Below are 21,148 nucleotides of genomic sequence, written 5' to 3'. Positions count from 1 at the left end.
CTGAGACACAGACCTCTGCTCATGCTTATTTATAGAAATCTAGAGATGCTGATTGATCCAAATCAGTGTATGTGTTGATGTTAAATGAGAACTTAATTATCTTTAGTGTAGATTCACATCCCTTCACTTCATCTGCTTGTACCCTTTCATCACTCTGAAGTTCATCCATGTACTGCTTTCATCTCTCTTAAGTGTGTCTGTATTATAACTCTCTGCTGATCAGACCATCCCAGTGTCCCTTCAGGATGTGTTACATTTAATTGGGAGTCAGTTTGTTCCATCTTAATGTGTTTTTTGTAAGAAATAAAAGCAAGGGATCCTGGGCAGAGAAAAAGTGGGGCCGCCATCATTCACCTTCATTAAAACTAATACCTTAACATGTGCTTAAAAAAAACAAAAAAAAACTTAAATTAATAAATCAAACAAAAATTATTGTTGTCGCTGTTCTGTAAGATGCCACAGTGTTTTACAGCCCTGGACAGTGCAGAAAACAGAGCATCCATAAAACAGGAACAAACGTGTGATGCTGACACCCGGCAGATGACAAACACAACAACTTTTTGCTTGAATAAACTGTGCTTTTATTGTTCACATCACCAATAAAACAGCACACTTTCAGGATGACACCAGACGACTGTTTCAGTGCCATGAGGGTTATAAATGTATTAATGTTTATTCATTTAGATGTGTATATTTAATGTATGGATGCTGTGGTGCTGGTTAGTAATCGTCATGCAGCACTGTGAAGGTTAAGCTGGGCGCTGGGAGTGTAAATGTATTTATTTTCGTATTGGTCCTGTATTGATTTATTATAAGATTTTCGAGGAAAATTGTTTCTGCAACTGTCTGAAGAAAGGATACCATGCTAATTACATTTTTTCATGTGAGTGACCAGCACTTTCTTAATCTGAATGCACAGCAGGGAGTCATTACCCATTATCCTGTCTTGTTAAAAAGATAGACGACCTACATAAATAATGTAAACAGCAAGTGATTTAGGGAATCACAGATTGGTGTAAATTTTATTAAGTATAAATTGCATTTAAAATCCAAGTTTAGAGAACATATTACATCCTGATGTTAATCTTTTAGGTGCCTGGTCGGAAAATGGGGCTGGCTTACCCACTGCCAACAAATGAGTCAGAAACTTCATAAAAAAAACACTATTTGACCATGTTTTGTATCAATCAATCTGTAACTTCTGGAGATCACTAGTACCACAAACTAGTGTAACTGTCCTAAGGACTACATGAGCTAATAAAACATCTCTGCTTCAAGATCCTGCTTTGACGCCTACTTACCTGCTGTAATTCCTGTGATCTACAGATTAGACTACTCTAATCTGCTTTTAAGTTGTTCTGAGTTTGGGACCTAGCATCTAATAACAACGCTCTACCTGTTACCTTGCAGCTCTGGCCAGTGTGATAGGCCAGGGGGAATCGTCTACAGCAACCCTGATCTGAAGGAAGAGGTCAGGGGTACCAGCCCAGGTGCCCAGCAAGGGGGTGCATTAGCACCAACAGTTACCCAGAGGAAGCAGTTCTAGGTGCCTTTGTAGGAGCCTAGTGGTGGCAGCAAAGCCCCTCCTACTGCATTTAGAGGGGTGCAGTTGGGATAAAGAAAGGGGATGGTGGCAAGGCAAGCCCTGTTGATCCACAGTAACATGACAGGGTGGTATAGGAGGTCCATCCTGACACACCATCTCTTTCGTCTAATGACTTCATTAGACCCTGTCCTCCACCTGTGTATGTTCCACCTAGGGGTCTTAGTCTGTAAGAACTTAACCCTGTCTGCAGCTAGTACCTGCAGACTCCCTGGGACCTCACCTATCCCTATGTAGGAGAGGTGTGGAAAATAATCCTCTTTGTCCCATACCCCTCCGATTAGCATCACCAACCTCGGTAATGCAGACAACGTGGAGAGAGAATTTCTGTAAGAGAGAGAATCTTTTTGTTTGTGCAGACCCCCTGGTCTATGCTCTACTTTATCTAACTGTTTAAACTCATCACTGATGCAAACAAGTTTGTTGTCTCTCAATGAAGACACAATTTCAGGTTCCCTTAAAGCTGTTCCCTCTGCAATGGAAGCAAAGACATTCATATTGTGGCATATTATTTTGTTCACCTGATGTTTTAAGGGCCGAGACAAGGAAGGCTCTATTGCCATTTTAAGTTTCCTCACAGCCACTCCTACCAGCGCACAAATGGGGACTTTAACTTGTTGACACCTGAGAACACTATTGTCTTCTCTCTCTCTGAACTTATGGCCTCCAATTTCTGAAAAAGGACGTTTATGAGCCTTTTTCAACTGTGGGTGTACTGTAACAGTGGGACTGGTTTTCTGATTTACAGAACAAGTCCTTCAGGAACAATAACTTAGAAAGACAGGTTCAGCCTGGGCAAGTGAACAGTCCATAGGATTTTGGAATCTAGTGCACTTGGTTGTAAAGTGACAAAGTTCTCCACACTTGAAACATCCCCAGCCAGACACCCTTACAGCTGGACCACAACTTGCAGCAGTGTTCTCTTTGAGGACTTGGAATTGGGGTTTACACATTTGGACGCTCTCATCTTTAGTGTCTGTTAAGTCCCTTATCATATCGTTCAGCTGCTTATTTAGCTTTTCTAACTCCATGTTAGTTTCCAATGCATCTTTCAGAGTGGATGCCATGGCCATTGCTTTGACCTCTTTATTAAAAGCCTCTGCTTCAGCTCGTTCACGTTCCTCATCTATCTAGACTAAAGAGTTTTTCCCTTATGGAGTAAATGTTCAAGCTCTTTATGCTTTCCAGCCAGATAAAGTCACTCTAACTTAGACTCCACCAGTTCCTTTACAGACTCTATTAGTGTGTGCATCTCTTGCTGAACCATGAAAAGTTATTGTTTGTCATTTGCAGTGTCTTTAAGAGTTCTCACTTCTTTTCCCTTTCCTCTTGTGACTTTTGCAATTCATGCATTCATCTTTCAAGGTTTCAGAAACAACAATTTCTTGCTCTCTCTGCTGCAATCTCTTTGCAGTTTCTTGAAGAGCTTCCACTTCTTTTCTTCTTTCCTCATATGACTTTTGCAAATTATGCAAGGATTCAGAAACAACAATTTCTTGCTCTCTCTATTGCATTCTCTTTGTAGTTTCTGTCACGCCTGAGAATCTGTCTGTACCCAGACTGCAACTGACAGCTTTATAACAGTTTGTTACTTGATAGTGGTATTGAACACGTTTTACTCACCACCATTACATCCGGTTGGTTCGGTAGTGAGCGGTGCCTTGGCTGACCTTAGAGATACCATGATGGGAAACCCCTAATACTATAAATAGACCTAGCGCAATGAACTAAGTTCATTGCATATCGGAACTTCTACACTGTAGAAGCTGTTTGCGGCGGCTCTCCTCTTTTTTTCTTTTTTTCAAGTAAGCATGTTCCGGAGTGGATATTACAAATCCGGGGCCCTCCTGGCTGAAGATAAAAAGGCTTCAAGGCAACAAGGGGGCCCTCCTGGCTAAGAAGAAATGAAGACTTCAATCAACAAGGGGGCTTTTTGCCCAAGAAGAGAAGACATTACAAGCAGGACTTTTGGATACAAATATTTTTTGGACATTTCAAGCCAGACTTTGGGAATTAAAAATGTTATTCAAAAATTATTCAAGCCGGTCTATTGGATACAAATTTCTTTGGAACTTGGTTTACAGCCATTTTAAGATTAAAAGCTGCTGACAACAGATGAAAACATCAGTGGTGAGTATATGGGGATTTATTATATTTAATAAACATATGTGATATAAAGAGGGCGTTTAGTGTCTTTATTGGGGTTTAATTATTTGTATTAAATGTTTGTGGTTATAATGAGGGTGTGGTGGTTTATTTAACATTTTCATTTGTGGACCTACAGGTCCCAGCCAGCCGTGGGTGTCAGGGCATGTTGGCACTTGTGGTTCTCCAAGTGCCAACATGGGTATGCTAGTGCTTGTATTATACAAGTATCAAAATGCCCACACTGTTTATGGCACCCTGGCTGGCTGGGACTTGTAGTTCCACAAAACATAATGGCGTATGTATATTTTTTTACACTTATATCGCCGTTTATTACCCTACTCTCACTGCCCAGGGCTGTCAGAAGAGCCCTAGTGCTTTCAGCACTGGGCTGGTTGTCTCTACAGGGGGGGCCCGCTCGTTTTTTCGGCGGACCCCACTCCCTAGGAAATCCAGCCCAGCGCTGAAAAGCCTGGGGTTCGTGGACATTAAGGCAGGGGGACCCCTGCCGCGGACTCCCCTGCTATAGTGCCACCCACCCCGGCTGGTTTGCCTAGTGCTGGTTATGTGAAAATCGGGGGGGGGGACCCCACGCAAAATTTTTCCACGTTTTTCACGTAACCAGCAGTAGGCTGGCAGCACTAGGTCTAATAGTGAATAGAGGTGGGACTCCATGCTTTTTTCTTTTTTTTTTTATAACTTTGATCTATTTTTAACAGTTTTGACAGGTGCCAGGACCTCCGGCTGTATAGAGAGGACAGTGTAACAGTGATGTATTTACTAATCTTGCAGCTAGATAAGGACAACACAGGAGAGTTAGCTAAACACGGGAGTGTTTTACATTGCAGCAAAGCGCCAGAAATGACCAGTGATTTTGAAGATCAGGGTAGAAATCGCAGCTTAATACATTTGAGAAATTTTGGACTAAAATCACGGGTGATCACCCGCGATTTGCCACGATTTTAACACGCTGAAAAAATCGGACCTTGATACATTTACATTTAAGAACTTACTTGGACATGAAGGGGCTGAATGGAAATACAGTTGAAATTTGGAAATATGAGAGGAAAGCACAATGTTACTAAACATGGCAACACCAAAACTAGTATAAATTTAGGGGAAAACATAATACATTTGCAGTATATAGGTTATTTTTTAAATTGAACAAATCCAGGCATGCTTGGCAAAATTACATACTATATATGCAAAAGTTAGCACAGCACTAAGCTTGCAGCTTGGTAATGATATACATGGGAGATTAGTAGACTATTGCAAAATAATAGGAGATGGAGCAACCATTGGAGACCTTAGGTTTTGATGCCCAATGCCACTACCCTACTAAAAAACACCACACTTCTTAGATGCACATTGCTTGAAATACATTAATGTTTTATAATATTGTGGATATGGGGATTTAGAGAAAGACTGCTTTCCACAACCAATAGCTACATGTTTCAAATTGTGCATTTCTGCACTTCACCATGTATTAATCTCAAATATAAATCTGCCAGGAAACTAAGACAACATGTACTTTGCAACTGAAAAATTTGTGGCAGCGATAAAAAAAAAAGTCTTGTACTTTAGAGCAGAGTGATATTGTTACTTGATTTGACACATTGCTAGTGTAATTGAAAATTTGCTGTTACTTTTTAACATTCCACCCAATTATTATTATTATTATTATTATTATTATTAATTTTTATTTATAAGGCGCCACTCAGTGTCCGTAGCGCCGTACAGGGACAAACAAGTACAGTACAAGGTGGGACGGCAAAATACAGTAAACAATAAGCACAGTAACTCAGTAAGCTCAGAGCACAGCTAGAGAGAGGGGGAGGGAAGACCGGCAGGCGCCGGAGCCCAAGAGGAAGGGCGCGGATGATAGGGAGACCCCCAGAGGGGTGGGGGGAAAGGTAGCTGGAGAGCAGAGTTAAAGGTGCAGGAAACAGGAGGAGAGATGGCCCTGCTCAAGGGAGCGTACAATTTAAGGGGAGGAGTAGACAGACAGAGAGACACGGGGTGAGAGGGAGAGAAGGGGGAATGGAGGCAGATTCAGGGGAGGGGGAAGAGGGGAGGGAGGCAGAAAAGGTAGGAAGTTAAGTGGGAGACTGGAAGGCTTTGAGAAAGAGGTGGGTTTTTAAAGCTCGTTTGAAACTGGACAGAGTAGGGGATGTTCTGATGGAGGGAGGGAGCTTGTTCCAGTGGAGGGGGGCAGCGCAGGAGAAGTCTTGGATTCGCGCGTGTGAGGAGGTAATCAGAGGGGAGGAGAGGCGACGGTCGTTGGCAGATCGGAGAGGGCGGGATGGAGCGTGAATAGAGATGAGGTTGGAGATGTAGGGAGCAGTGGAGTTGGCGAGGGCCTTGTATGTGAGAGTGAGGAGCTTGAACAGGATTCTGTAGGGGAAGGGGAGCCAGTGAAGGGCTTGGTAGAGGGGGAGACAGAAGAGGAGCCTAGCGGCTGCGTTAACAACAGAATGAAGGGGAGCGAGATGAGAGTGTGGGAGGCCAGTGAGGAGAAGGTTGCAGTAGTCCAAGCGGGAGATGATCAGAGAGTGAATAAGACATTTGGTGGCATCTTGGGAGAGGAAGGGCCGGATGCGAGCGATGTTACGCAGCTGGAAGTGGCAAGATTTAGCAAGAGAGAGAATGTGAGGGGCAAAGGAGAGAGAGGAGTCAAGAATGACCCCGAGGCAGCGAAGTCGGGGGACAGGGGAGATAGAGGTGTTGTCGACAGTGATAGAGAGGTCAGAGGGGGAGGAAGTATGAGGGGGAGGAAAGACAATGAGTTCGGTTTTGGCGAGGTTGAGTTTGAGGAATCGGGAGGACATCCAGGAGGAGATGGCAGAGAGGCAGGCGGACACCCTAGAGAGGAGGGAGGGAGAGAGATCAGGAGAGGAGAGATAGAGTTGAGTGTCATCAGCATAAAGGTGGTACTTGAGGCCATAGGAGCTGATGAGTTCACCCAGGGAAGAGGTGTATAGAGAGAAGAGTAAGGGTCCAAGGACAGAGCCCTGTGGGACCCCGACTGAAAGGGTAGAAGGGGTGGAGAGAGACCCAGAGGTGGTGACAGAGAAGGATCGGTCAGCCAGGTAGGAGACTCTGACACCCAAGACTCTGTGATACCATATAGAAATCAGAGAAAAAAAACGTCCTATATTTGTCATGTGCTATGCAGCCACCCAGCGCGCAAATATGAATGGGGATGCAGGGAATTAATTTTTACCAAATTAACGTAATATATGTTTGAGATACGCTACATTTCTTTCTTGCTCCACGAGCTAACATTTCTAGTTACGGCTCTGCTTTTAGTTAAGTATTGGTGTCCACAAGTGTTCTGGGTATTACTACAGGTACCTGTTGGTATATTGCTGCGTTTATCATCAATGTAGCTGTAATGCTGCACCAGTAATGAACAACAGGTGGCCCTCTGATACTTCAGTTACCAGCTCCTTCCTGCTTTATGATCCGCCAGCCTCAGTTGTTACTAGGACTGAACTTGATCTTATTCTTTGGAAAGAGCAGCCAATGTCTGTATCACGTGACCTCCTTCACACATCGCAGGGAAATCACACAGTAATGGCAGCACATCTGAGTCCAGAATCAGAGGGTTGAACACTCACTAGTACATGATTTCCTTCCTTTCTCAGAAGGAAAGAGCTGCCTGATTATGTCTTACCTCATTACAACAAGGTAAGGCATTTTTAAGCAGACCCTGTTATGCACCAGTGTGCTGCAAAGTTGTTGTCTATTAATGGATGCACATACACATCTTAACAGACTTTCTCTATCATTATGGTGCACATTAAAAACAGCAAGCACAATTGGATGATGGATGGAAGTCTCTCTTTGCAGATATACATTGTGCCTGTTCCAGCCTTACACCTAACTTTTAAAAGCTGGTAGGACATTTGGTCAGCCAGAAGTCACATTGAATTGTCACATTAGTTTGTTTCGGTGATAATCGTTTTCACGATTGCCACCAATCCGACATGAAGAAGTCCTACAAGTAAAATCCGATTTAAGGTAAAACCGATGTCAAAAGAAACAGACTTACCTTGAAGCCGACGATGGAGATCTCCGACTGGATCACAATGCTGACAAGTAGTTATTACGATTGGACAAGTCTTCGGCCCTGCAGCTTTATGTTATTGCGACGTCTGTTAATAGAAATTTAAAGCGGCAATGTGGGGACCCCTAAGGTTAAGTGTTTAAACTTTAAACGCTTAACCTGACATTGCTGCTTTAAATTTCTATTTCAATGACAGATAGAGGGGAGATACTTGGCCTTCTGGATTCTGTATTGCACAATTGGTCACCAGGAACTGGGCTTTATATTGAACAGCAGTCAATGGTTAGTTTATAGTTCAGTATCTACCAGGCATGGTATACAGGCCACCAGGTAACTGTCACCACATTGTGCACTAGCCACCAAGCAATGGGGTCTATATTATACTATGATCACAGGAATAGGCTTTGAAAAGGGTTATTGGTCTGATACAATTTGGAAGGTTATCTATTATGATGTAGAGTCAGTGGTAAGATTAGTGTGTGGGAAAGCTGTTGAGTATAAAGTGTTAAGAGGCAGGAATGACTATTGGGTTTAAATTAGAGATGGGCGGGTCCGGTTCTCCGAGAACCGAACCCACCCGAACTTTGGGTATCCGAGTACCGAGCTAAGCAGCTCGGTACTCTCCCGCCCATTCCGAATCCAAATCGAGGCCGAACGTCATTGTGACGTCGTCGGATCTCGGGGCTCGGTTCTCGCGATACTTCAACTTTATAAATACACGCCTCCACAGCAATCCATCGCCATTTGACAGAGGGAGAGAGCAGGGTGTAGTCATAGGCTAATTAGAGCAGGGACAGAGAATACAATATTGTTCTTGCAATTGCTCTAACCAAAATCGCTAGTGCAGAGAGGAGGATAGAGGTTTATTATTTTTTCTTCATATTTGGCACTCCCCAGCGCTTTTGGGGTGTCCCCCATAATTGTGCATAAATATTTCTGGCTGTCAAAAGTCATATCTGTCAGCAGTATCTACTAAATAATTTTTAGCACTCCTCAGTGCTTTTGGGGTGTCCTCCCTAATTGTGCATTAATATTTCTGGCTGTCAAAAGTCATATCTGTCAGCAGTATCTACTAAATAATTTTTAGCACTCCTTAGTGCTTTTGGGGTGTCCTCCCTAATTGTGCATTAATATTTCTGGCTGTCATAAGTCATATCTGTCAGCAGTATCTACTAAATAATTTTTAGCACTCCTCAGTGCTTTTGGGGTGTCCTCCCTAATTGTGCATTAATATTTCTGGCTGTCAAAAGTCATATCTGTCAGCAGTATCTACTAAATAATTTTTAGCACTCCTCAGTGCTTTTGGGGTGTCCTCCCTAATTGTGCATTAATATTTCTGGCTGTCAAAAGTCATATCTGTCAGCAGTATCTACTAAATAATTTTTAGCACTCCTCAGTGCTTTTGGGGTGTCCTCCCTAATTGTGCATTAATATTTCTGGCTGTCAAAAGTCATATCTGTAAGCAGTATCTACTAAATAATTTTTAGCACTCCTCAGTGCTTTTGGGGTGTCCTCCCTAATTGTGCATTAATATTTCTGGCTGTCAAAAGTCATATCTGTCAGCAGTATCTACTAAATAATTTTTAGCACTCCTCAGTGCTTTTGGGGTGTCCTCCCTAATTGTGCATTAATATTTCTGGCTGTCAAAAGTCATTTCTGTCAGCAGTATCTACTAAATAATTTTTAGCACACCTCAGTGCTTTTGGGGTGTCCTCCCTAATTGTGCATTAATATTTCTGGCTGTCAAAAGTCATATCTGTCAGCAATATCTACTAAATAATTTTTAGCACTCCCCAGTGGTTTGCGCTCAGAATGGATTCAAAGCAGTCCACATATGATCTGAATGAGCAACCAGGTTCTGTCACCAGTCCTGATGTTAGTGTTCCCAGTACGTCATCTGGCCAAGGCGATGTCAAACAACAGAGTGTTTTCAAATTAGTGCAAAAACCAAAAACCAAAAAAAAATTTACTGTATTGAAGCGAAAAAGAAGTGTAACTGAGCAAAAGTTTAGTGACGATAAAAAAAAAAATTGCAAGCATGCCATTCTACACACGCAGTGGCAAAGAGAGAATGAGGCCTTCACCTTTGGCTATTAGTGGCAGATCCCAAAAAGTTACCCAGCCTACAATTGGTGCACAACTACTGTTACGCGTCAAAGCCGAGCTGCAAGATAACAGTGAGGCATTACAGGAGAATATTTGCTCTGATTCACAAATGACAACAATCCCTGTGGAGAGTCCATCCAACAGTGGGATGTCTAATCGTGAGCATTCTGCTGATGTGTGCCTTAATAGCCCGAGTGTAGCCGGTGATACCCAAATTGAGGATGCCACTTTGGAATTAGAAGAGGATGAGGGGGAGATTTGTGTAGGCGACGAGGGCGCTAATGATGATGTTGATGATTATGATGCAGACAGATACCAAATTGCCTTTCTCAATTTCTATTTATATTCTAGATTATATAACGGCTGAATAGTTTTCTATTTTACTCCTAGTGGAGAGAGGATCTGATGCAGACAGATACCAAACTGCCTTTGTCCATTTCAATTTATATTGTACAGTATATAACGGCTGAATTTATTAGTATTTTATACAAGTGGAGGGGGGCCTAGAGAGACAGAAACCAAACTGGCTTTCTCCATGTCAATTAATATTGTGCAGTCTATAACGGCTGGATTTTTTTGTATTTTATACAAGTGGAGGGGGGCCTAGAAAGACAGAAACCAAACTGTCTTTCTCCATGTCAATTAATATTGTACAGTCTATAATGGCTGAATTTTTTAGTATTTTATACAAGTGGAGGGGGGCCTAGAGAGACAGAAACCAAACTGGCTTTCTCCATGTCAATTAATATTGTACAGTCTATAATGGCTGAATTTTTTGGTATTTTATACAAGTGGAGGGGGGCCTTGAGAGACAGAAACCAAACTGGCTTTTTCCATTTCTTTACATATTTAACTATAAGTGTAGGGTGTAATATACATTCAAAGACGATGGCTGCATTGCCAATATGCATAGATGGAGAGGAAGACAATCTGTTTTGTGTGTAGAATAGGCCTACCAACGAGGAATTAAACTGTTTTTTTGGATGATTTATTACCTCAACAATTAGATTACTTGTCTCTAAAACAGTTGGAGCACTAAATTGGGTTAATTTAGGCCCAAAAACATGGATTTTCCAAAAAAATAGCAAAACAAAACCAAACAAAACCAAAACCAAAACCAAAACACGCAATGGCAGTTTTGCAAAACCAAAACCAAAACCAAAACACGACGGTAATCCAGATCCAAAACCGAATCCAAAACCAAAACACGGGGGTCAGTGACCATCTCTAGTTTAAATGCATTTTACCTACCATGGATAGAACCCCAATGTTTCTGTTACTGGAAGAGGATAGATCCTAAAAATTACATTTTACCTGGAGTTACCCTTTAAATGTAAAAATATCACAGTTACAAAAATAAGTAAGAGTAAAAACAGATTCAAGTTCACATATTTAGTAAATGTTGTATTCCAACTAACTCACTTTTGCGTGTAACTACATCATTTATCTGTGCACCAATTATAATGATCTATGTTTATTGAACTGGAGTTAGATAAGATCCTTAAATTTTTAGTTCCTCACCTCTCATTCATCCTTACTGTAACCCGAATGTAATAGCCTATATTTATATTTTATCCCCAGCAAAAACAATACAGTTTAAAAATTGTTACAAGTATCCTAGACATCATCCCATGAATGCCAAGAATGATGAACACAGTTATGTTCTGCCCTTTAAATAAGAATTAAGAATGTTCTGGAGCAACAATATTAAAGAAGATAAATCAGTATATTTTAAAGCTGAGCAATCTGTAGCTCTGTAGCGAGAAGACACCATGCCAAATAAAACCTCATTTTCAACCTTATAAAACAACAAAGTTCAGAGCACACTGGAGACAAATATAGTAAAATATTATTGATCCCACAGCCTGAATGTATTAATCATTCAGCTGCTTCTTACCAGTCGGCAGAGAAGATACTTTGCTCTGAATCGCTTCCCATTCTTCTCTCAGTGTTATATACTAGTTTATCCTGGCTTTATATTAGGTGTATTTTGCGAAAGACAAGAAGTACGCTTGCCCGGTTTAGTCTATTTGTACTTACTATAATCCACCTCTCCTCGGCAGGGCCAGATTAAGGGAATGGAGGCCCCTGGGCTAAGGGGGCTTCCATTCCCCCGTGAGGCCCCCAATGTGAGCCACATGCCACCCCCCGTGAGGCCCCCCCCCAAGCACTTACCTGTCAGTGCAGTCCTCCTTCCACAGCGCGCTGTAAGCTCCTTACTGAGGAGATCTCCTCAGTAAGCAGATTACTGAGCGGCGCCGGGGACGGAGGACTGCACTGACAGTGCTCAGCAGCATTGATCGGGCTTGGGGCGCCATACCTTACCTGTTTTGTGCCTCATAAATGAGACCCAGCAGAATCAACCATTTAGCAGAGTTTGTGCATCAATTATTAACCCCATATCTTCCACCATTAACCCTCCATCATTCATCATTAACCCCTCATTTTCCATCAATTATCAAACCCTCATCCTGCATCATTAACCCCCTTTCATTATTCTTAATTCCCTTTCATTATCCTTCATTATCCCCCTATCATCTTTCTCCATTACCCCCTCATCCTCCATCAATCAATAACCCCTTATCATTATTGTCCATTAACTCTCTTTAAATATTATCATCATCATTTTCACTTAGTCCCCCATCCTCATAATATTATACCCTGACCACTCTCCCCTTCACTCATCCACATCGCCCCGCTGATCCACAGGGACACTTATCTCCTGAGTACTCCCATACTGTCTGTTGCTTGATCAGTAAGGAACTGATCAGTTCTCCTATGAGTAAGTTTAAATTAATGGTACAAAAAAGCTGGGTGGCAAGCACATCATTGGCATTGGTCTGCTCTCTCTGCTCCAACATTCAGTGTCGGAGGCGTGGAGCCTGAAATTAAGGTGTGCATGGGTCAGGGCACGGCTTGGCTGGGGGCCTGGCCCATAGTGAGCTGCCTTGGGATGGGTCACTGGGTTACTTTTATATTTGTCTATAATGGCCCTAATAGGGTGATTAGCTAAGTCTCGTCTCCGAGGCTAAATTTTGCCAGCCAGCCCTTGGGGCGGGAACACCCCGTGTGCACACATATGATAACTGGTACATTTTAGTGATCTTTGATACTTAAAGTATCTTCTTAGCTTTGCTGTTTTCCCATTCTCTGACTTATATGCCAGACAAGCAGCAAGAACATAAGTGTCACTGTCCGGAGACTGGATAGAAGATCACTAGAACTGACCTGGAACACAGGATAAAGGCAAGGACCTGTCCAGCAGCCACAACAGCTCAGTCAGTAGAGCAGCAGTCCACAGAGGCAGAGATCCTGGGTTTGAATCCTGACAATAGGTGTAACAGTGATTATTCAGACATCTCTCCATCTGGGCACCTCTATTTCTAAACTTATTGTACTACATAATTATTAAAGACCTCATTTATGAAGCACATGGGATGTGTAGCTCAAATCCCTTATGTTGCACCCCAGTTCTCCTAGGTAAACTGCCTTTCACACATTACGGTGCAGACCTGCTCTTCTTCAGGGGCTGGCTGGGCTGGGAGGGAGGGGGAAATATGACCCCCGGCCGGTCCCAAAGTGGGCTGGGTCACAGGGCTACATGCATTTATTTTCCTTTAAAATGCTCCTAATAGACGGCTGAGCCGAGCCAAGTCTCATCCCCGAGGCTAAAGTTTGCCAGCCAGCCCCTGGTCTTCTTTCTTAGGAAAACTCCCATATACTTTATTAGCAATCTAATCAAACATGTACAAATCAATTTGGATTTTGTTATGCGCCTTGACCACTTTGGGCTTTGTAAATGAGACCCAGTGGTGATGCCTTTTTTATGGACCTAGTAATGTTACCAGGCCAATTTGTTAACGGTCATAGCATTATGTATAGAGTTTGCTAGTAAGCCAATAGCAAAGAACTGTTGAGGTGTTATGTGCATTGACATATAATGAATTATAGGGCATACTTGGCCAATTAAATGGATTTAGAACTCTGGCCATATGAACGGTTTTGTTTTGTAGGGTTGCTAAGCAGGCTACCGCTTCAGCCATGTTTATATCACTCAGGGCTAAGACAACAATTATCATGCAGGTGTAGAACAAATATGTGCTCGAGGTTAAACCAACGCAAAAGAGTACAAAATCATTTTAGATTTGTCATTATAATAAAAATTAATGACAGGGTTTTGATTGAAAAGCAAAAATAATGGCAGCACTCTGGTTCCTATATTAGTAATTAGATGAAAATGTAAAATTGAAAAAATGAAAACATATTTTGTAACACACAATGTAAAATACGAATACTATTTTGAAATAAAATAAGCAAATACATGTCTTTCCATTCTGTTACCACAGCTCCACCTACTGGTGTCTAGTTTAGCCTGCAACGGCAAAAAGGTACCTACAATTTCAACTGACTTGTCTGTATACACTAAAGTTTGTTTGCACAATTCAATTTAAAAATATTTTTTTAATTAGTACAAAAACAAATCAAGAAAGACACACACAAAAAAACATTTAAAATAATTATTAACACTGGTATAGATGGTTTAATAAATAAAATACATAAATGAATAAAGCAATTAATGGATAAACAACAATACCTGTCAAAATGAACAAAACATGGTAAAATGAAAAGTGTTATAATACGTGAGTTAATATATCCTGAAGCTCTCTCCCCAGAATAGGAAATATCAATATACAATTAGTACAATGTATGTTGTTTTTCTCAGGAGACCTGAGGCTATTATATGGTAGAAAATTTTAATACATATATTTTTTAATTTAAGCCTGTTATATAGGGATAATACACTTTTTCAAGATTCTGCTGTTTGTAACTTATATAGTGCCGGCCCATTAATTTACCTAATAATGTTATCACCTATTACTCCCAGGAACAGTGATATATATAATGTGTTGTTTGTTTTATATATGAAGAAGTGATAAGGCTGTAAATGCATATACATAGTTTATTATTATTATTTCTTATTATTAATATTTACTTTTCCCATTTTTTTAAAGTTGATTTTTTTTTTCTTATTTTTATTGCTTACTTTGGAAGACTATTGTTGTATCACGGGCCTCCCTTTTGCCAGCAGTTTGCCCAAGGACTGAGCTCTGCTGGCAGAAGATTCTGTGACATCACCGCGATGATATCACAGTATTTCCTCTTCCAGTGACAACGCAGTACATAGTGTTCACTTTCAGTGCTGTATGCTGCCACCAGGTTACCAGGGACTGATTGTTCCATCCCCTCTGGATTGTCTGCCTGTCATTGAGAGCCATAAGGGTATATTTACTAAACTGCGGGTTTGGAAAAGTGGAGATGTTGATAAGAAAGCAACTAATCAGATTCTAGCTGTCATTTTGTAGAATGCAGTAAATAAATGATAGCTAGAATCTGATTGGTTGCTATAGGCAACATCTCCACTTTTCCAAACCCGCAGTTTAGTAAATCTAGCCCATGGTGTCTATCAGACGAATGATCACACCATTTTCTCACGTTTTAAAACGGCAGCTTAGATTTAAGAGGTCACTATGCCGTCATTTGAAATCCATAGGCAATCTGCAAGTATTTAATTTTAACATGAATTTTAAGGTGCAGACTTGGTTCAGTATCCACAGAATCTTTTGTAACAGCTGTAACATAAAATATATATTTGGTGCATCCCTATCAAAAGAAACACAAGTTATATTGTATGGGTTTCCTTCCACAGTCCAAAAGCATATTGGTCGGCTAATAGGCTTCTGACAAAATGAATTCAAGTTTGTGCGTTTGTGTGGTAGAGAATTTACACTGTAAGCTTCACTGGGGCAGGGACAGATTATCTATAAAACATTGCAGAATATATGTTGGTAGTATATAAATAAAGGTTTAAATTAATAATACTAATTAAAAAAACATCACACATTTTAAAACAAAGTGGCTATAGCAATAAATGGGCAATAGATGCAACACCCGGGATTAAATTCAGTCAAATAATGGTGATTACTATGAGTGTTTATACTGTACATTCAAAATCTGAATGTTGAGGACTTTATAAAAGAGTCAGAAATGTTTAATGACAGATGCTTGGTGGGACGATATAAAACCAAATTACTATATAAACATCAAGAACAAGATTCAGCATATGAAAGCATGGGGTACAGAGATGCACACCACTTCTCATGCCCCAAACCAGTTTGTGTGCATCATCTGGAGTTTATTGACTATATTTTACCTAATGCTTTATAACTACATGGGAAACACACAGGATAACACAAAATAATATTGCCTTCAACCAGACACATTGCCAAGTGTTTTCCCAAACGCTGTGTGACCTGTTGTCTCTCACTGGCTGCCAACCATGGATGTGGCATAATATTGGTGGGTTATTGTGTTAGAGCAGGGACAGGCAGGGCTGGGGGGCAGGGGGCATCTGCCCCCCGGGCTGATACCATAGTGGGCTACCTTGGGCTGGGTCACTGGGCCATCTGAATTTATTTTACTTTAAAATGTTCCTAATAGGCTGCAGAATTGAGTCTTGCCCTCAGCTAAAATTTTGCAGCCAGCCCCTGTGTTAGTGTGCTCAGTGACTATCGGCAATAAATCGAAGTGACCTGCAGGATTTTAAATCATGTTTTTGACCTGTTTCTTTTTTGGCTGAACCTTTCATAACATTTAGACATGTCTATGTGCTTCTGCAGTGACCTCCTGCTCCGACCCCGGGGACGTGACCCACAGTCGCAGGATTCTCTCTAATGCCAAGTTCCCTGTGGGCAGCACAGTGCGTTATGTGTGTGACAAAGGCTATGTCCTCACGGGAAGCACCACCGTTACCTGCTACAACCGCCAGGCCGGTGTGCCCAAATGGAGTGACCGCCCACCTAAGTGTGTCCGTAAGTCAGATAGCAGCACCCACCAGGCCTACACTTAGCATTAGCAGATTATTTCTACCTTCCATAAACCACAAGAGTGCTATGAACCTTCTGGCTGATTGCTAAAAGACAACTACAATCAAATAATTGTATTAATTAAATGTTTTGCCAAATTAAATATAATTGAGCACATTTTCATTTTTATTTAATAAAATCATACTTAGTGATTTGTGTATGTCTGTTTCTTTTTTCCGATGCTCCAAGCATGGTGTTATCTGTAAAAGAGGGTTTAGTGACAGATTAAAGTTTTTCATTGAATGCGGTAGCGAGAGTCACAGTATAAAATAAACCAGTGGGCAGCACTGCGGTACTGTGACAATGGTGTTAATGTTACCCAGCAGCACTAATGCTATGGTTTCACCTCATTGGTTTCACCATGGAATTTTTATGTTCTCCCCAAGTTCACCTGGCTTTACGCTAGTGCTCTGGTTTTATCCCATGGTCCAAAAAATATTTGTAGGTCAATTGTCCTTTACTAAATTGACAAACATCCAATTATGGATCATAAGTTGCAAGATCCAATTGTCTGGTGAACATGGAATCAATAAACATCACTGATTGTACACCGCTGCATAATATGGTGGAGCTATATAATAAAGGATAATTGTAAAATACTAAGAAGAAAGATTGGCGTAGTTATGTTTCCAATTACATACATTAAAAGTTGTATATTAATAATGGGCCTGATTCATTGAGGAAGTTAAGCAAGAAATTGAGGTCATTTTCTTACTTAAGTTTTCTGGACAAAACCATGTTACAATGCAAGGGGTGCAAATGAGTTTATTATTTTGCACATAAATGAAATACTGTTTTTCATGTAGCACACAAATACTTGATAGCTTATTTGTACACTGAAATTTAAAGTTGATCTAGCTAAAAAAAAGCCAGTATTTAACTTATGTGCAAAATAATAAAAAATATTTGCACCCTTGGCATTGTAACATGGTTTTGTCCAGGAGAAAACTTAAGAGTACTTTCCTTAGTGAAGTAGGCACAATATCTCATTAGTGTGTAACAGAAAATACAAATTACCACAGTTTCTGAATCCATCATAGTTATATTCCTATTTTACCTGAATTGCATCAAGTGAACCAAACCATTTACTGTTACAGTCATAGTAATGACACTGATTGCTTTGTGATCTCTTTGTTTAGATGAAAAGTATGAGCCATGTGTAAACCCAGGAACACCAGACAATGGGCACCAGGAACCTGAGAAGAGAATGTACCAACCAGGGGAAGCCCTGAGGTTTTCTTGCAGCACAGGGTACATGCTGATGGGAGAACACAGTGTAAAGTGTGTTCCTGGGCACCCCTCGCAATGGAGCAGCCCCCCACCAATCTGCAAAGGTAACAATGAGTAATGAAGCTCTCGTAATGCAAAGACAATGGATCACATTTATGAAGCACACTGGATACACATTACAAATTGCTTTGGTTTTGCACAGGTGCCTCTAAATGGGTTACCCAGCACACTTCAAGGTGCATGCCTACTGTCCAAATCGATGAGCCTGACGTCACTGAAGACAAGATTGTGCTGTGCATCTGTCATTGGTGCTTTGTAAATGAGGCCCAATGACAGTGAACTAAAATATTATCATAATCTTTTATTTGACAGCAACTCTATTTAGTGGTGATTCTCTATGGAGGTAACGCAAGTCACACTCAGCACAGATGTTATCTAGCTGTCCTATACCATCTGCCCCCCCAGTTATGTACTCTATCCCTTATAATATTATTTACTAAATCCTGTACCACCAATGAGTGCTCTGGTCACATGCCTTCTACAGCCCTGGCTTCTTTTGGCCAGGGACCTAAATCATGTCTGTGAATCATGACCCTTGGTTTTGTTTCTTAGTTTTGTTCTTTATTATGTGGGATATTAATAATAAAAAAAAACAGTATTCATAATTATTTAATTTGATTGTAGTAGATAAAAGTGTGGGCTCACAGCACACATGCCGACTTGTGATGTCACACACCTATTTCTACATATATGCACCCATGTTGACAGGTAAGCGTGGCATATGTAACGGTGCAAAGTTTTCATCTTTTGATGGGAGGAAGATGGCAGCTCAGAACTTTATTTGCCGAGTGTTGGATAGGCACATAGATGCACACATGCAAAAACAAGATTATGTATTCTGGGACATGATTAGTTATATGACATTGGAGGGCTGGTGCATTTAGAAAGGTTAGGAGGTCACACAGCATATTTTTCCCTGTAACAGGATATGTTTTTTGACGCAGTTTTGAAGGTGGTACAAACCAGGCCTGCATTTACAATGGGACACCTTGCAAATGCTATTTTTAAGGTGATATGTTATTGTTAGCGCACATTAACCGATTAAATACAAACATTTGCATCATAATAATAATAATGACAGTGTTAGTGTGCCCTCATCATTAGTTTAAGACTGAATGAGGCTAAACAGAGCAGTGTTTTAGGGAGGGGGGAGGAAAAGTTTAAATAAATGAAGGGTGTGGTCCTAAAGTAGTAATAAGTACTTTGTGCTCCAGCCAGATCCAAAAAAAAAGGTTTAATTTATTTTATTTTATATTTATTTTGTAATACCATAACTGGAAGCTTACTTGGGTCCTCCCAAGTGATCAGTAACTGGTGAGAATCACTCAGCTGTCACATCGATTGTTACATTGATGTAAATAGTGTAATATTAACAAATAGGTCCTGTGGTGACCTGTTCTTCTTTGTGCCCATCTCAGGTTACTACAGTGATTGGAAGTCAGCTAAAACTTACCTATTAACTGAACTCTTTATTCCTCTTTTTACCTAGCTTCATATAAAGAATTCTACAGTAACCAGGGTATAGAAGGTAAGTGCAATAGACCAATAAGAGAATTATTGACCATTGTTCACACAGCCGTTTTTATATCCATCTCCCTTCTGGTCTTTGAGAGTGGAATAGAGGAGAGAGACGGATACAGGAAAAACAATCACTGATCACTCTGGCGAGATGGGCTAGCAGTGGAAATGGGTTCTTCCTACAAGCAGACGTCAGCAGGGATAAGAGAAAGTAGAACGTTCTCTATTTTCCCAGAGTGATCGGAGTCCTGTTTGCTTGTGTATTGCAAGAAATCATTGTGTCCGATATCTATGAATTGTATGTATGAGGTCATTGTACGACCACTCTAATTGGACTGCACGTGGTCTGGTGGTTCGGCCTGACTGCTGAATGACTGGATCTATACAATTTACCCAAATTTGGCACAGACTCAATCATGTGGTGCTAAGGCGAAACAAGCCATTCTTCCCATGTGGACTTACTTGGCCAAGAAGTGACAGAATGTAAAAACAGAGCTAATAACACACTGAGCTAAACGTGTCCTTTCTTTTGCTGACTGCCCATGTAAACAATTCCTGTGTTTCTAGAGTACTGTAAAAAGACACGACCATTGAATGGCCACATATGTGGCCTCACACTCAATTCCCAGATTTCACTCTTCTAGTTGTTCAAGCATTGAGTCAAACCACCAGAACACAGCTTTTTGCGCTGTCATTTCCAGGTCCTATAATGACCCCACATACACTGTCATGAAGGTCATTCTTTCACTTGTTATTCCATTATAACCGATGAACCCACAATAGGATGTTTTCTTCTATATTACAATCATTTTGGTCAATAGTTGGTTAATGTGGTCAAAAATGATCACCGCTATTAACCAAATAATTGCACAGTGTGTGGCCCGCTCAAGCAATTTCAAATAGAACATAAGTCAGGTCATGCCCAGATTGCACACTGCAATATCCCAACTGGCCCAATATCACAATATGTATGGACCTTATACAAACCCAATGCCTAACTATTATATTTTAAGATCATTGTAGTGGATGTTGGTAAATGCGTTTGGGAGATGATCGCTATCGGCCTGTATGTGATAAGTGTAGCCATCTTGCAGCCACACTAACAAGCCCCAATGTATATCACAGGTGACCACACGACAATTTGTCCATACTATACCTGTGACCACATTGGGCAGTGATCTTGGCCAGGATTGGCCATTGAGTGTCCAATACAAACTCTCCAGAAATGTATACCAACAGAGCACATTGTTGCATAAACATAAGTTATAAAACAGTATAGGTCATGACATTTGTGACAGTCACTATCACTGTAGTTTTTGGGAGATGAATGTAAAGATGTAAAAGACCATTCTGAGTGATTTTTTTCGACAATGTTTTAAAACATAAAAAATCTATACTAAAGTCTGTTTAATTATCAGGGTTTTTTTAATTTATTTTTAACCAAGTTTTGTTTTGTAGATATCAGTTTAAGTAATACTTGAATCTGAAGGGAAA

The 21,148-nt window shown here is 40.8% G+C and overlaps 1 protein-coding gene across 2 annotated transcripts in view; it reads left to right on the top strand.

Annotated features, from left to right (window-relative positions):
• SEZ6 (seizure related 6 homolog) overlaps positions 1 to 21,148 on the top strand; it is a 455,419-nt gene that overhangs the window by 428,935 nt on the left and 5,336 nt on the right. For both annotated transcript variants that reach the window (XM_075196840.1, XM_075196839.1), the window contains 3 exons: positions 16,601 to 16,792; positions 17,986 to 18,180; positions 19,626 to 19,664. In XM_075196840.1, coding sequence (XP_075052941.1) covers positions 16,601 to 16,792; positions 17,986 to 18,180; positions 19,626 to 19,664 — 426 coding nt within the window. The remainder of the gene's footprint in view (positions 1 to 16,600; positions 16,793 to 17,985; positions 18,181 to 19,625; positions 19,665 to 21,148) is intronic.

Source organism: Mixophyes fleayi, chromosome 2 (genome assembly GCF_038048845.1).
Source record: "Mixophyes fleayi isolate aMixFle1 chromosome 2, aMixFle1.hap1, whole genome shotgun sequence".
NCBI lineage: Eukaryota > Metazoa > Chordata > Amphibia > Anura > Limnodynastidae > Mixophyes > Mixophyes fleayi.
The sequence above is the reverse complement of the archived record's forward strand: the minus strand, read 5'-3'. Positions and strand labels throughout refer to the sequence as shown.